This window comes from Poromitra crassiceps (assembly GCF_964638095.1).
Source record: "Poromitra crassiceps genome assembly, chromosome: 9".
NCBI lineage: Eukaryota > Metazoa > Chordata > Actinopteri > Beryciformes > Melamphaidae > Poromitra > Poromitra crassiceps.
This window is the reverse complement of record NC_139630.1, coordinates 50,410,063-50,427,655: the sequence shown is the minus strand read 5'-3', so window position 1 is coordinate 50,427,655 and position 17,593 is coordinate 50,410,063. Positions and strand designations below refer to the sequence as shown.

General features: G+C 41.5%; 1 protein-coding gene across 1 annotated transcript in view; it reads right to left on the bottom strand.

Annotated features, from left to right (window-relative positions):
• Positions 1-6,335: 6,335 nt before the first annotated feature.
• LOC310782129 (transcription factor GATA-4-like) overlaps positions 6,336-17,593 on the bottom strand; it is a gene marked incomplete at both ends in the record, with an annotated part of 11,546 nt that continues 288 nt past the window's right edge. The window contains 6 exons of the mRNA XM_083642820.1: positions 6,336-6,455; positions 7,447-7,583; positions 8,321-8,402; positions 8,811-8,936; positions 10,087-10,253; positions 17,341-17,593. The exon at positions 17,341-17,593 is cut by the window's right edge and continues 288 nt beyond it. Coding sequence (XP_083498946.1) covers positions 6,336-6,455; positions 7,447-7,583; positions 8,321-8,402; positions 8,811-8,936; positions 10,087-10,253; positions 17,341-17,593 — 885 coding nt within the window. The remainder of the gene's footprint in view (positions 6,456-7,446; positions 7,584-8,320; positions 8,403-8,810; positions 8,937-10,086; positions 10,254-17,340) is intronic.

The following is a 17,593-nucleotide window of genomic DNA, read 5'->3' as shown; positions in this document are numbered from 1 at the left end:
TATTCTCAGTTATCTGTTTATTGTTTGCATGTAAACACACTCATTGTCTCAGATATTCTTGCCTGGGCGCTCTACATTCTCAGAGAGAAGGTTTATGGTATTACAGCATCCAAAACAAAGCAGACAGTATAGCCTAATAACCCAGATCCTGTCTAACATGTTATGCCTGCTGCACTGAAACCAGCAGTCCTCTAAAATAGCCTATAGTGAGTGATGTGTTTCCGTAGCCTACACATGAAAATACCTATTTTTGTAACTACCGGATACCTATTCTGTTGTTACAGGGTCCTATGAGAAGTTAAAATAGGCTAAGTGGGTGGCGGTGTGGGCGGCGGTGTGTCACGATTGTGATGTTGTCAGTGATGTCATCAGTGATTTCACTTGAGCAATTGTGATGTCATCAGTGATGTCACTCGAGCAATTGTGAAGTCACCTTCCTGGCTGAGGCTTTATATTGGTGGGAGTATAAGTAGGGAGAAGAGGACAAGTGGCACATCATCTCCAGAGTAAGTGCATGGTGGGAGTATAAGTAGAGAGAAGACAGTATGACCTATGAGAAATAATCATTTAAATTTCATTTCAATTTAGGAGAACTTATACTGTAACTATCGGGTACCTATACAGGGTAACTACAGGGGCGCAGGGTGTATTCTGAAGCAATGTTAATTCCCTCCTACTTACATGTAATTACAGGGTAACTACAGGGGTGCGGATGAGGAATTTAGGAGGATTATGACGTGGCAAAGTGATACTGTCTGGAGGAGCCTATACGTTTGTATAATACTAGCTAATCAAGTTTCACAGAAAATATTACAAAACACACAGGAGATTGATTGACTTTCATTATGTCTTATGCACACAGACAATAACTCGTCCTGATATTAATGATAACAAAGAGATCAGTGTTTGGCTGGTAACTCATTACAAAAGTAACATATTACAAATATATTACTTTTAGCAGTAACTCAGTAATATAACTTATTACCAATCATAATAATCATAATATTATACCAGTTACTTTGTCATGTAACACAAGTTACACATTTAATTAAATTTCTTAAAATCAAAGCACATATTTAAATAAAGATACAATCATTTCCTAATCAAATTGTGTGTTTTTATGCAAATAACCACTATAGATGACAATAACAAAGGAAAAGGATAGCATTTCGAATTTTGGATGGTTGAAATTATTTTTTGGGATGGGTTCCGGGGCGGCGATGTCATTCTGTTATTGTTGTTATTTTGGTGGAAGTAATGCAAAAGTAGTGTAATAAGTAACAAGTTACTCTACACAGACAGCAATATTGTAAAGTAACTTATTACTTTCAAATAAAAGTAACTAGCAATATGTAGTATATTACATTTTGAAAGTAACTTGCTCAACACTGAAAGAGACAAATGGCATTACTCCATAGTTGTTTTGTAGACATTAAAATGGCATTTAAATGTCTGCAGCACTACATGTGATGCCCCCCCCCCCACACACACACACACACACACACACACACACACACACACACATTTTGGGGCATACACCAAAGCACACAGTCGATTTGATCCTAGAACTAACAGTGAATTTGTAATTGTATGAAATTTGCTCAAGGTTTCAACAGCAGGAACTTTCTAGACTGGATATCAGGTAGTCATGCACCAAGGCAGTTCATGTGGGGACACACATTCATTGACTGACGTAATGCACCTGCGGTTTGCAGGTTAGGAAGCATGTCTCTGGGCATGAGCAGGAGGAGCTCACACTTGGCAAGGTAGGCACATTCTCAGGCTGATGTCAGGGGAAGCAGGTAGAGAGGGCAGCTGTTCCACTGTCTCCTACTCCGTTTGGCTTGTCAGAGGGAGTCTCAGCCTAGATCCATGAGTTCTACCTGAGATATCTTCATTTCCAATATCATCAACTGATCAAGAGTCAGTGGGCAGCAGGTTCTGGTTTAGCGGCAGCTGACTGGAGTGAGGCGTCTGGATGGAACTTGTCCTGTGAGTAAACCCATTTTCAGTGAGCGAAACTATCGTGCCTGAACGAGAGACTGAGTGTGTTCCTTAATTGCCTCATCTTATATTTTCTGACTTTATACATGTATACTGTTTTGAAACCTAACATCTTACTGCTCAAACTGTTTGCATGTTGTAAAGCTGCAGATGTAAAACACATTTTATACATTTAAAGTGTTGGCACATGTTGTCCATCTTTTGCTTTGTTTTTTGTTTTTGCGAAGTTACAACACTGTGATGATGGCCTTACATGGCCTTCTTTGGAACTCCTCAAGCTATACACAATTAAATTTAACTATCATTGCACTGCTACTCCCTGTTCTGACATGTTTAACAGTCTATTTCTTTTCATCTAGGCTGAAACGTAAACATTCCCTGTTTGATGGATGTGAAGACGAGCCTCCGTTGTACAGAAAGACATGTTTTCCAAGTTTGAATGATCTGCCGGACAGCTGCCACGATCACAGGTCCAACAAAGACACAGGACAAGAGAGGAGGACTACGCATGTCAACAAAGACACAGGACAAGAGAGGAGGACTACGCATGTCGGGGTGAAGTGAGTGCAGCCGTCCTGTCCTAATAGTGAATTATGCGTTCATAGGGTGTGAATATGTTTTTTGAAACAAAAAAACGGTGTGAGTTTTTGAATATCCAACAATTTCCTGTACTTCAGATAATCAGATTTGTGAAAATGTGTCTCATATATATCATATCCATAATGTACAAAGCCAGATTTACATATATATCATCACTTGTACATAAACAAGTGTGAACACAATTGTATTTCCCTCTACACTAACAGATACCACTTGAAATGTGTAATGCCAACCATCATCTGAGTAAATGTGAAACAATTAATTACACATCTATTATTTCCCCCAGAATAATAGCTTTACACAATAGAAGAAATTGCATTCAAAGTACCCCCCCACATATTCTCTTTATCCAATCAGATTCTGTGCTTTATCTGAAAATAAATTCATGTTGTTTTTTAAACCACTTGAAATGCAGTGTTTCATCAAGATATCATTCTAGGAAATATATACTGTATGTGGAATTGTTTCACATGTATTCAGATGGTGGTTGGCATTGCACAACCTGGGTCATATATTTATTGGGTGGTGTATACAGTTACAGTACGAGTCATTCCTGATTCCACAGAGAACATAATCCATGAACGCTGTCACATTTTAAAGTGAGATCTTTCCGTGTTGCAGAGGGACCCGGGGTCGCCCAGCATCTTGCTTGAACGGAGAGGCAAAGGATCCAACCGGCACCAGAAGCTTCTTGAAGCAGCTGTGGTCCTGGGCTGACACACAGCAGTGTGTGAACAAAGTACTGGATCATCTCAAGCTCAGACAAGTCATCGATGATGACACCTTCCTCCGAGACTCGATCAACAGGAAGTTTCTGGAATTCCACGGTGACATCATGGAGGAATGCGGCGCCGAAGATAAGCAACACTCCTGGGCGGTTATTGAGAAACGGGAGGAGGTTGTCATGTACGGCCCCTACTACCCTAATTATAACAGCGGGGAGCACAGTGAGGACCTCATCGTTCAACAAACACAGGAACTCCTGGAGGCAGAGTCTGTGTCAGAGGCCTGCTCCGTGTTCATCTTCACCATGAACAGCCCTTGTTTGGCTAGAAACACCGAGCCCTGCATGCTCAACCTTGTTCAGAAAGCCCAGGAATGGTGGCGTCTCTATGGAGTGAAGACTCATATTGGCTATGTGAAATGCTGGGGCTTCAAAGGAACCAAGGAAAGTCTATTTAGGGATATCAGCTATAGCCAAGTGGTCTGTATAGATCAGAGCCAGGACCACAAAAGCTATGTAGAAGCCACTCAGCAAAACACCGAGGATCATCTGAATCCATTCTGTGAAAACCTGTATTCTGCTGTCAAACAGCTGTTGAGATCCGGGCAAGCCAATGTGAAATTCCCTTTGATGACCACCGTGCAAGGAGGGCAGGAGTGGAAGAGCTGCTTCAAAAACATGCACAGCATTTTAGAAAGCAAAGCGGAAGACGAGAGAGAAATCTTGACGCAGGAGATCAACGCCATGACTGAAGCCGCACACGTCCTGCTCTCAGCCGCACACGAACATTTTGGGGAACACTTGGCGAGAGGACGAGCATTCGCGCTCGATTACACGTTCAGCTCACAAGTGTGTGACAGTGTCCACGCCGAGGCGACACTCGCCTTTCACCAGTGTTGGCGGGACATGGTGCGGGACAAGTACGCAGCGTTGATCAGGGACAAATTGACTGACGACTTCAATCGATGCACCGTCCAGCTCTTTGTCGAAGATATCGCAAGGATGGCAAACGAATACGTACAAATAGGAATGATACAGTTTAAAGGAGATGAAAAGACTTGAATGTGACACCGACCCACAGATCAATACATTTACGACATGATGTCTTTGTCTTTATTAGTTTCCTCAGAGGAGCTACAGTTGCACACAGAGGAAGGGTATCGGCATCAGGTAGTACAGTGTTAGTGCACGTTGAGATTGTCCACATAAACGCGTCCTCCTCTCACTGTGTTGTTACAGAACAATGGTGTATTAAACAATTATATTGGAGTGACGTCTTTACATATATGTTCATATATTTGTTATTTTGGTAATTACATGCGGCGGTATCCCACATTTACACATACCCCCCCCCCCCCCCCCCATGCTTGTCACAAATTAAAGCATTAAGTATTGCTAAAGTAGAGCACACAGTGTTTTGGTAGTGTACTGCTTCATGCAGTTAGCCTACACACACTCTATATGGAACAGCCTTCAGCTAATACATAAGATGACAGCATGGTTTTGATTTGTGCCTACAATAAATACTAGCCTTAGTCTAGTTTTAGCCTACGACCCAAAACGTAGTCAGAAAAGCTTTACCATGTACAAATCAACTGAAAAGTGAAGGAGAACTCCCCTTAGTGGATGCATGTCTGCTCTAGCGTCAGCAGAGGGAGCCATCCACATCACATCCATCATGTGCAACTTACTTGCTTTATAGGTAGTTTATCTTTTTGAAAGAGATGTCAATACTGAAATGTATTTGTTAGAGTTGAAATCAAAGGGACTGCAGCCTGCTTCGTTAACGGCACAGTGAATGTGATCCAGAAACAATAAGGCCACCAGGTGAGTTGAGGGTAGTATTCATTACTATCTATAGGCCATGCCACAGCTAGTCTTGAGGAGTGATGGGCAAAGAGCCATTCTCTCTGTGTTAAGCTTAGGAGAAGTGCTTCTGATTTGATACACTGTCAGACTGCACTGGTACGGTACATTACACTCACATCATGTCAAAAGAACGTCATACATCAGTCACTTCACCTGACCATATTGATGGACTGACGTTGGCTGGCCGCCTGAGCGATGCGCAGTTGAATTGCTAGATCTCTACCTTTGAGATGCCATGGCCATCATTTCTTCAGCTAATTGTCCTTAACGACATGCAAATCATCCAAATTAAAAATAACCTGGCTCAGGGAAATTTGAATTGGATGATGTTGGGGGTGTTTTTGTTTTATATTACAGTACGTTACAGAACAGAGAGCGAACCCCCCCCCCCCCCACATTTACTCTTTAGTCCAGAGGTTTTCAAAGTGGGAGGTGGGTCTCCCCAGGTGGAATCCAGACTTTTTCAGGGGAGGCTCAGTGCATGGAAGTGGGGGGACAATTACATTAGATAGCAAAAGGAGATCACACAGAATAGCCTAAATGTGTGTGATTTGGTGAACGAGATAGTTCAGAGATACAGTAGTTTTGTGGAATTTTACTGTTTTTCCCACTTTCCCAGAGCCAGAAACAAATAAATGCCTTCAGACAGAACTTTCGATGTATTTGGTACTGTACACTGAAGTATAATGTCAAACAGCAATATCAGGCTATCTTGGCTCAATTGTCGAGTGTCTATGGGATGGAGGTGGGAGGGTGGGTGGCTTATGGGGGTCGCATTTTTCCAAGCCTTGTCTGAGGGGAGGCCCACAGTCTTAGACTTTGAAAACCCCTGCTTTAGTCTTTTCTTCTTGGATCTAATCACAGCGTTTCATTAAAGATTCTCTAACACAAACCCCAGTCAGTCCTTGGTTCTACATTTTGGCGACCGGCCGACCCGCGCGGCGCTGTTTAAGATCTCCAGTTCTGTGTCAGCTTCCACGTTTTCATCCTGGAGCTTTGAAATGAAGGCACTGTCCAGTGTGATGGAGTGATCTCACACAGCCAGAGACACCCGGCTGTCTTTCAGGATAACCACGTCTCTCAGGAGAGTTTCATGTGTGTGTCTAGCCTGGGGCGAGACGGCGGGTGGTAAGATCTTCTAGGCCAGAATTAGGCTGTTCCAGGGCTCAGCTTTGGAGGGTCCGCTGTGGCCACCGGGAGACATCTTGAGGGGAATGGCCCCTCCTTGGGCCACCATGTAGGCTGGCAGGGCTGAGATCTGCAGGGACACACAGGAGGATGGTGAGATATGGACTGGTTTTAGGTGCAACCTGTGCTTCTGTGTGTGTGCAGAGTAGACGAGTGCTTTCGTTAGTACTTCCTCTGACATGGAGATCATAGGGACTTCCTCGTGTGTGTACCGTATGAATGAATGTAAGTGCTTGCTTGCCTGCGTGTGTGTATTTCCGTGTGTGTTTTAAAGGAACAGTTCACCCAAAAATGAAATTTCTGTCATGATCTACTCACCCTCATCATCATGCCAGTCAAAACACACAGGTGAAGTTTGTCCATATGATCCAGCACAACTCAAGACGAAACCAATCACCCTTGACTACAACTGTAGTCAATGGTGATTGGTTTTGTCTTGAGTTGTGCTGGCAACCTCCCTGTGTGTTACAGTATATGGACAAACTTCACCTGTGTTTCAACTGGCATGAGGGGGAGTAGATCATGACAGAATTTTCATTTTTGGGTGAACTGAACCTTGTACACATGCACGAGAGCATCCCAGCCTACCTGTGTGTGTGTGTGTGTGTGTGTGTGTGTGGTGTGTGTGTGTGTGTGCACTGTGGTGTGTGTCCCAGCCTACCTGCGTGTGTGTGTGTGTGTGTGTGTGTGTGTGTGTGTGTGTGTGTGCGCGTGCACTGTGGTGTGTGTGTGTGTGTTGGTGTGCGTGTGCATGTGACCCAGCCTACCTGTGTGTGTGTGTCTGTGTGCGTGTGTGTGTGTGCTGTGGTGTGTCCCAGCCTACCTGTGTGTGTGTTTATGCTGTGGTGTGTCCCAGCCTACCTGTGTGTGTGTGTGTGTGTGTGTGTGTGTGTGTGTGTGTGTGTGTGTGTGTGTGTGTGTGTGTGTGTGTGTGTGTTTGTGTGTGTGTGTGTGTGTGTGTGTGTGTGTGTGTGTGTGTGTGTGTGTGTGTGTGTGTGTGTGTGTGTGTGCGTGTGTTTGTGTTTGTGTGTGAGTGTGCGTGTGCATGTGTCCCAGCCTACCTGCGTGTGTGTGCTGTGGTGTGCGTACAGGCTGGTCGTCTCGGGCTCCGTCTTTATCTGGCGGGGCTCCTCCAAGGTGAGGGGGGCGCGAGGAGTGCTGCTGGGGGTGACTGGAGTCCCCTCACCGCCTGGAGGCCCTGCGATGCAGAGGAGCGCGGTTACACATACATAGACTACACAGACTTACAGTTACACATATGTAGACTACACAGACTTACAGTTACACATACGTAGACTACATAGACTTACAGTTACACATACATAGACTACATAGACTTACAGTTACACATACATAGACTACATAGACTTACAGTTACACATACACTTGTGCAACAACTATAAGCAGCCAGGGTTCCCACACATTTCCATGGATGACATTTTGAAACTTTTCCAAGACCATTTCAAGGATCCATTATATAATTTCCATGTAATGCGAGGCGGTAACTCTGAATAGTGCTTGAGAGTCACTGCCTCACATTACATGGAAGCTATTGAAATAAAACACACATTTTCCATAAAAATATTCATATAAAATACAAGAAGCACTAAAATGGACACATATTAGAGCTCCGTTATGTCAACAGCTACAGAAAATAAATTATTATTATTATTATGTTACTTTACATGGAAGGTTAATATCCTTGGAATATTACTGTAACAATTCATTTCATTACACACAACAAAATTCCATTACTTTTGCAAAACTTTCAAGGATTTTGCTAATTCCATGACTTTTTCAAGCCTAGAAAATGAGATTTTTGAAATTCCATGACTTTTCCAGGTTTTCCATGACTGGGAACCCTGTATCAGGCCCCTCCCTTCCACTCTTTTCACACAGACACACAAACATAAAGTGTGTGTTTTTGAAGCTGACCGGTTTGGGGCTTGTTGAGGTTCTTGGGTTTACGTTTGCGGGTCTGGATCCCCTCTTTCTTCATAGCCAGGGGTCGTGGGACCTGGTGACACACCGAGACAAAGGAACAGCCTTTCAGTCACGCAGCAGACTCAAGTATTGTAATGCAACTGTTGGAGGCTGTGGCAGTGCTAGAACACACGACAGTGCATGGTCAATTGGAGGCGGGGAAAGGCTACTGGGCTACTGGGCAGGAGCGAGTGAGTGAGTGTGATCGATCGGCCTTGAAGAAATCCTGCATCAAATTTTTACTTGAACTGAAACCTGACATTTTATTCGCATATTTTTGAGGAAAATGTGTGGGACAAAATGTGTTTGCCATACATTTTCCTCAAAAATATGCGAATAAAATGTCAGCTTTCAGTTCAAGTAAAAATCTGATGCAAGATTTCTTCAAGGCCGATCACACTCACTCGCTCCTCCTCTTCCTCTCTCTGTCTCTGTCTCTTACCCCATGGAGTTTCATGTAGAGGCCACAGGCATTACAGACAGGCTCTCCCTCTGCGTTTCGTCTCCACAGGGTGGTGGTGGTGGTGTGACAGTTGGTGCAGGCCAGGCCCACCCTCCTCGACGCAGACTGGATGTTAGAGAACATTTGACTGATCAGCACCCACCCCCTCAAAGCTTTTAGTTACTCATTTAAATACATAAACACATCATATGTAGCCTCATACACACACTGTACTCCTCCTGTCTGTATTGTATCCTTAGAAGACAGTGTTGGGCAAGTTACTGAAAATTGGTAATTAGTTACAGTTACTAGTTACTTCTCTCAAAAAGTAATTTAATTACTTTAAAGTGACTACTTACCGCAAAGTAATTAGTTACTAGGGAAAGTAACTTTTGCCTTACTTTTAAAAGTCTGATTCGATTGTTATTAATGCACACATTATGTTAGTGTTGCTGTGCCACAGTGTGGCATTGAACATTCACTTATTGGGGAGGCTTATAGCCTATCAAGGTAATTAGCTTCTGGGGCTCTGGCTGCAGCTGCAGCTCTCTCCCCGGACTAGGTCTGCAGATCAGAAACCAGATAATCCTCTGAAGTTGTCAGTTATTTTCATGTCCTTAAGTAACTAGCCCAGTTACTATTTTAGTAACTGTAACCGAGTTACTAAATTTGAAAAGTAATTAGTTAGATTACTAGTTACTGCAAGAAGTAGTTAAATTACAGTAACTAGTTACTCCCAACACTGTTAGAACACCATACTGTACATGACTGTACTCTCCTCCTGTCTGTATTGCATCCTTAGAAGAACATCATACATGACCGTGTCTTTATCTGTCGTTGACGTCCTTTCCTTGGATAACAGCTCCTCTATTTTGACTGTATTTAAGCCCTGACCTCTGACTTGACCTATACCAGTGTCTCCACACTATCTCTGATGTTTTCATCCCACACAATGTAACCTCTGTGCCACAACTTACTGTACTGCAGCTACTGTGACTACGCAGTCTGTATCAACTTATCTATTATGAGCATTCTCTATCAACTTATCTATTATGATGTCAGCTCTCAGTATGCGTCATAGCATCTTATATTATATTTTAAGAAAATGTATTCCCTGCCCATTGTGCAAGTGGCATTCTCTTCCTCTCCCAAGACCATTAAATCATATTAAATATATTCAAGTAAGCTGAATCACACGTCATTGTTATGACTTCACAATTTCACAGATATCCAGTGAAGGAGTATAAAGTGAGATGTGTGTCCTGCGGTCACCCACCAGTCGCCTCTGGGGTTTGATGAGCGGTCTGTTGATGCCATTCATCTTGTGGTACAGTCCACAGGCGTTACAAAGGTAGTGGCCCGTACCATCCCGCCTCCACAGGGGGGTCGACATTGCCCCGCAGTTCACACACTCACGCCCCTCAGCAAAGTCATCAAACAGGTCTGATGCAGGATGAGAGACAGAGAGAAAGAGAGGGGTGGCGGGGCAGGGAACGAAGAGGAAAAATAAGTTATATAACTTCAAATCTATGTCTTTTCTCTCTCTCTCTCTCTCTTTTTACATTGAGCCAGACTTGGGTCAAACAGTATTTTGCTGTTGTCATGCGAGTTTGGTGGTTACAATGTTTTAACTTCAATTGAAAGATTCATAATATTCTCGTGCTGTTATTTGCCATACAATATGGCACAATGCCACAGCTCATTGGCCACAGTTATCATTGAATGACAATCACCTTTGATTAAAATCACCTGTGGTTTGTAGCCAAGATGTCTGCGATCGAATACTTTGGATTTCCCTAGAAATTTACCACTTTCCTGATTCCACCTCAACAATTGCTCCCTGGGCCTGGCCTATCCTCTCCTTAAAACACATCCTCATGATGCTTAAAGTGGGGATTGGCCTGCCCTAGTCCCTAAATCAAACACACCCCTACACTTTACTCCCTGTCAGTTCAGTTACTTCCATGTAGCAATATGAGATTCCAGACTCAGATTGTGATCATGTCCTGTGTAGTTTGATGTAGTTGCTTTTTGAAAGTAGAAGAGTAGTAGTTTTAGTTTGACAAGCATTTTTTTTTGAGTAGTTAAGATGTAGTTTAACTACTTTTCATTGTGATGTAGCTAGTAGTTTGGTAAACTACAGTTTTAAAGTTTCCCCAACACTGACTTCTATTGGTTGAAACAAATCTTACAACCCTCAGACTTCCGAAACCATTACAAAACCCGCACTGGATATAAACTAAACAACGCATGGTGGTCAAGCTGATACCAACATGTTTCCTTAGTCTCTGAAAAGTTGATGATAAGAAGGGTTCATCCAAACACAGCAGCAAATAATTATGAGTTTGTTTTACAGTACCAGATGCAGGGTGGGCTTTACAGTAACAGCTCAGAGTCTCAGATACGTTATTACAGAAACACGACGTATAGCCTACTACTGAATTGACTTTCATATCATTTTGGAGCAAAAGGCAGGCTTCAGGCACTCGTACATGGAGCAAGGAAAACTAGTTAATTTAAAGTTAAAAAAGCCTTTATTATTGCATGGCTTTACATGTAGAACAATTAACAATTAAAAAAATGACCGGTTTCGACCGACAAGGTCTTCATCAGGGTTACAATGAGGACAGACAGGCTGGACAGAAATAATGTGCTTGGTTTTGGGGTGTCACCCAAACCTAATTGGTGAGGGAGTTCAGGTGTGTTGAATCACACTGGATGCACTGGAAGACACACCTCCTCAAGGGGAAACAGGACTCCTTCAAAGGGAAACTTTTTGGATTTTCAAATTAGATGCAATGACACACCCGGGTCTTAATGAAGAGATTGATTGATGAACCCTTTCTTCAAGAGCACCTACGTTCATTTTCCTTGAGACACCAGAACAATCCTCAGAGCACACCACCACCTCTGTTCACAATTTGACTTTCATATCATTTGCAAGTATTGCAACATTTAGCCAGGTGCGGTTTATAGCTCAGGGCCAAACTTGTTATGATCTGTGTGGTGTGATTGATATATTCCCAAGTATTTCTGTGATTCTTAGTGAGATTATTTTACACATACACACACACACACACGCACACGCACACGCACACACACACAAAGTGCCGATAATTATTTCAACTCTCTTTAATAAACATTCTGGAATTGGCCCTGTCAGGTTATTGGCTACTGGATAATGTGATCATCTGGTGCAATGACATCTCTAAACCAGTGGGAGGTGCAGTTACCCCATGTGACGGCAGAGACTCACACAACAGCAGCCTGGAATCCCTCCTTATCTCCCAGCTCCCCCTGAGATAAGAGAGCCAGGCTGGAAATAGAGGCGAATAGAGCTCCATCACATTCAAATGGAGACTCTGTGTCTATCACATCTCTCTCTCTCTCTGACTCTCTCTCTCTCTCTCTCTCTCTCTGACACTCTCCCGCTCTCTCTCTCTCTCTCTCTCTCTCTCCCTCTCTCTCTCTCCCTCCCATGACATCTGATGAATGTAATCTGCAGCTTCACAAGAACCACTTAGCCATTCATGGTAAGACATCAATCTGCAGTGTGGACCTGACAGCTTGGCCTTTTCTCCATCCAGCAGAGTTTTGCAAAAACACATTTAAACTGTCAATGAGCAAAATCTGTCATTATGCTGAGCATATCAGTGGTAAACTGACTTTTTCAACTGTCACATTTAATTCACATGTGTCTTTGACTTGCAGCCACCCTTCACTGCTGCCCATAATTATTACTTCAAATGATACGAATGACTCTGAAATGTGGATGGACATTATGTAGGCTTGTAGGTTGAGGGCCAAAATCGACGACAACATGCCTCAGCTGGGCGAACTGACCTTGAGCTGCGAGCTGGTAGCCGACACAATCCAGAAACACAAGACAAATATTATCTGTCTATCTGAGGGGGGATATTAATTTCTCCTGCGCAAATGTCAGAGTTTGGTCTTTATCTGTGGGTATAGGCTACAGTTTAGGAATGCCGTCATCAGCGTACGCTCTGCAAGGCCAAGGGTGAAAACCGTTTAAAAGTGTCACTTATTTGGCAGTGATATGAAGTCATGCAGGTGCAATCGATACACTCACTTTAACTGGCTAAGTCCACAATCTGCCCACTGTAGATGGAATTACAGTATTGACGTATATGGGATTGAGGAAATGTGGAAATACAATTAATATGCTGCACTTGAACTGTAGTCTGTTTACTTAAATTGCCCACCAGATTTAATTTCTGTAAAATGTGATACTTGGCAGCATGATGCAATGGGAGAGAGTCTAATGTTATCAGAATAATTAATTAATCTTTCTGTGGTTGAAGCAGGCAGAAGCATTTGACTTTAATTTATTCACATCAGATATATTGGATTTTAGAAACTGTTTTCTTTCTGCTGTCTCTTTCTTGGAAATGATAGCCTAATGTTTATCCAGAATAATTATTTAAGGGTCGCTTAGATGGACATGGTATGTTTCTGCTGTTTACATAGAAGAAACATTTTTCCCAATTTGTGGAAGATTGTAAGAAAGACTGATAAAGGGGTGAACAGTTGGTGATAAGCTTAACATTTGAAGCATAATTTATCTTACTTTTTTCTACTCAGAGTACCAATCCATTTTAACATCTCAATAATGTATGTATGAACTTTTTTTCTCTTTTTTAGCTCAATGCAATTGTTGCATTTCTTGGAAGAAGGGCTGACTAAAACAGTGGTCCTCACTTTTTAACGCTATACGGACCCCCATTTGATAGGATTTTGTCCCATGGGTCCCCCGTCTGATAAGATTTTTGCTTTTGGATGTTTTATTAGGCTATGAAACCCATGGCCAAATTAGCCATATACATTCTGCCATTGTATTATGGATGGAATTATAGTGAAAATAAATTATTCCCCTTATGGGACCCCTTAAAACACCCTCAAGGACCCCTGGGCCTGGGTGTTCCCGAACCCCACTTTGAGAACGATACACTGGACTAAAAGATTAAAAGCATATAATTATGCATGGGTTATTAATGTGTTGTTTGTTGTTGTTGTTTGTATTTTCTTTAAGATAGATCTTGGGTCATAAAAACTTATTTTCAATCTGCAAATTAATCTAACGTGAATATTGTGAATAAACAAATTTGATATAAAATGTAGGCTATAAAAGATATTAGATTGGAGTTTAGAGCTTGAATTAGCCTACATTAGTGATTTCTTTCTCATATCAGGAATGAAAGTGATAATGCAAAATACATATAGACTGATCATGTTTAATGTGACGACTATTATGGTTAAACGTATTGTTAAAACACTTTGTTTAGATGTTTTTGTCACTTTCGCGTTCTCAGAGGAAAAGGTATACTCCACAATGAGAGTTTCCCTTCCCACAGAAGGAACCAGACTCAGAGGGACAATATAGACTTTTCACTCCACCGCTGAATGATGTAATCAAACATCACTGAGATTCCATTTGATGTGATTGTAAAACAAAGAGAAGCCAGTTATTGTAACTCTGTAAAGTATTTTCCTATAGGAGCTGATGGACGGCCTTCTGCAGTGAATTTAATGACTATAGAGAAGAGGTCAGATCAGATCAATGCTCTTATCTGCTGCACTGTTCAGGGCCTGATCGTTTCTTCCTCTCTGGCCTTGTCGATGTGACTGTTGAGACTATTGTTTGAATAATCACCACATAAACTGCTTTTAAATTACACACATTATGCTTATCAAATGTCAGCCAGAATGAGCAGCTGATATGGAATAATCATGGGTGGAAATAATCCATTGTTAATCAACCTATAATGTGATAAACCACAAGGGTTGCTCATACAAATAACTAACATGTTTCAGAATGATCCTACTTTGAATTGGGCTTAGGTGTTGTGCTGAAATTGTTTTTAATCATTAGACAACATCATAGACAACATGCATGGGCTCAACTTGTATCAAGATGCAGCTGTCTAAAAACTGACAACCCAAGCAAAATCAATGTGTTGTGTTGTGAAATCTCTGTGATCCTATGGTGATATTGATCACAGTGTCCAGAGTGCAACCTGCAGATAGACAATCAGATCTACATCATGGAGACATATATGATCTACATTGAAGATTCAGATTTAGCTTTGTTCCACATGAATAATTCTCTGAATTGAACACATAATTCAAGATTCAAGATGATTTTAATATAGTATTACAATTATTTTAGTATTAAAATAGTAGAATAATAAGTAATCAAAATAAATAATAAAGATGCAGGTCACTGAAAAATAATTAATTAATTGTATCTTCATATAGCTGCTCCTCAATGACTTGTAGTATATTCAACATTAAGTTTATTGAACTTTTATTATGGTGCCATCTGCTCCATAACCCAGTTAAACAGCGTAAACTGTTACACCCATCCATCCATGTTCACCCAAATATTACAGTAACAATGAAGACTATCTGCACCCAAAGGTTTCAATGCAAGTCATAAAAATAACCTATAAATAGCCAAGCCAAGCCTATACTAACTATACTATAAATGTAGTAAACTGTTACACCCATCATGTATGTTCACCCAAATATTACCAGTGTTGGGCAAGTTACTTTCAAAATGTAATATAGTACATATTACTAGTTACTTTGATTTGAAAGTAATAAGTTACTTTACAATATTACTTTCTGTGTAGAGTAATCATTACTTATTACACTACTTTTGCATTAAAACAACAGCAGTAGCAGAATGACATCGCCGCCCCGGAACCATCCTGATAAATAATTTCAACCGCCTTGAAGTCAGTGTAAACCATCCAAAATTCAACATTTTATTATTTTCCTTTGTTATTGTCATCTATAGTGGTTATTTGTATAAAAACACGCAGTTTGATTAGGAAATGATTGTATCTTTTTTAAATATGTGCTTTGATTTAAATGTAACTCAATGTGTAACTTGAGTTACTTGACAAAGTAACTGGTATAATAGTACTGAAATATTACTGAAAGTAATAAGTTATACTGAGTTACTGCTAAAAGTAATATATATATACCCCCAACACTGAATATTACAGTAACAATGAAGACTATCTGCACCCAAAAGTTTCAATGCAAGTCATAAAAATAACCTAAATAGCCAAGCCAAGCCTATACTATAAATGTATTATAATATGTTCGCAAAGAATGCTGGTAGGCTATAGGTCGTATGAGTCCACAATGACGACTTGGGATTGTCAAAAACATCCTAAAACACATTTACTTTCAAGAACCAACCACACAGGTTTCCATGCACTTCGAAACGGTCTCCAATCTATTATTGGTTGATATTAATTGGGCAAAGGAGGGGGGGTCATGCAAAATAGCCAATTTCGATAGCCTATAGCTAGCCTAGAAGAAACCATGCTCCATGCTTATTTGAACCACATGGAGAAATTCTCATGCTCCTGGATTCTTCTGGTTCCTGTGTGAACCAGACTTCCAAAACCACCTGTGACAAGCTGCTCCACCATAAACTGCAAAATCGCACATTATCCCATTACAATATAATCATTTCGAAACTGAAGTGTCTGCAGTGTATACAATAGCAGTTTACAGCGACCTTATTCTGATTATCTCCCATCATATGGATTAGCATATTATTTGGATTATTACAACGTCCTATCTCATTTTCGTTCAGGTAGGCTGCACGCGTTTCATATAATGTTCGATCTGCAGAGTAACCAGCCTGCAGCAACTTGATGTGGCTGCAATTCACTTCACCTGTCAAATCTATTTTCTCCCATAAAATATAGGCAGTGATTCAAATGACGTTGGCTTCAGGGTTAATTGAATTTGCCCATTTAAAACTAGTGAAATTATAGAAATTATTTCGAATTTTGAGATGTTGTTTTCTAAAAAACACAGCATAATATAATCTAGCCCCTCCTTCCAAATGTAATAGCCTATAAAATAAATGAATTATCCTATTGGGACGAAACTGGCAGTGTTCCAGATTATTGTAGACTACTTGTTTTTTTTTATTGTGCAATTTGTGTCATCTGGAAAAATAAGATTGCTTTAGGCTACATTAATCTGGCTGGAACTGCACAGCCTACAAAGATTGGCTCCAAAAGTTAGTTGTGATAAATACCAAATTTTAGTTTACAGCCCTAAAGACACCATGTTCTAGTCTTGTTTTTTCTCTCTCCCATGGAACAAGTCTCGATTTTACAACAAGGCATTCACGTTTTCAAACATTGCCTAATTTGTCTCATCAAGTGTGTGGGTATAGGCCTTTGATATCAGTGCAGGTAAGTAATTAATTTCACACCAGCCCTTACAAAATGAATGGACCAAACAAATTCATCAATCTGGTCTCCACTTTTCTCTCATTACGGTGATAATGAAGACGATGATTTGTCACATTTGCTCAAAACGCTCAAACGCTTCCTTTTACGCACAAGTCTGTCAGACCAAAACAACAACTATATGAAGAGCTACACACTTTAACAAGTCAGCTTGGTTAAACAAAAAGAAGAAGGAAGAAAGCAAACACAAAAGTTTTAGGCTACTGGCAGTTTGCTTTCTCGCTCACCTATGTTCGGGTGCCGTGCTGTGCCCGGAGGCGCCCCGGTTTGGAGACCGTGCAGCACGGGGCTGTCGAAGGGCGACGCCGACCATGTCCCGCCCACGTTCGGACTCATGTAAGCCGGGTAGGGGCTGTGGTACGACCCGCCGAGGCCCCGAGCGCCGTAGTGCTCCCTCCCGTTGGCGGAGATGTTGAGTGGGCTGGCGTACGACGAGATCGCCGCCGTCTCCCTGGCCCCCGCGCCGGCATGCACGCCGGA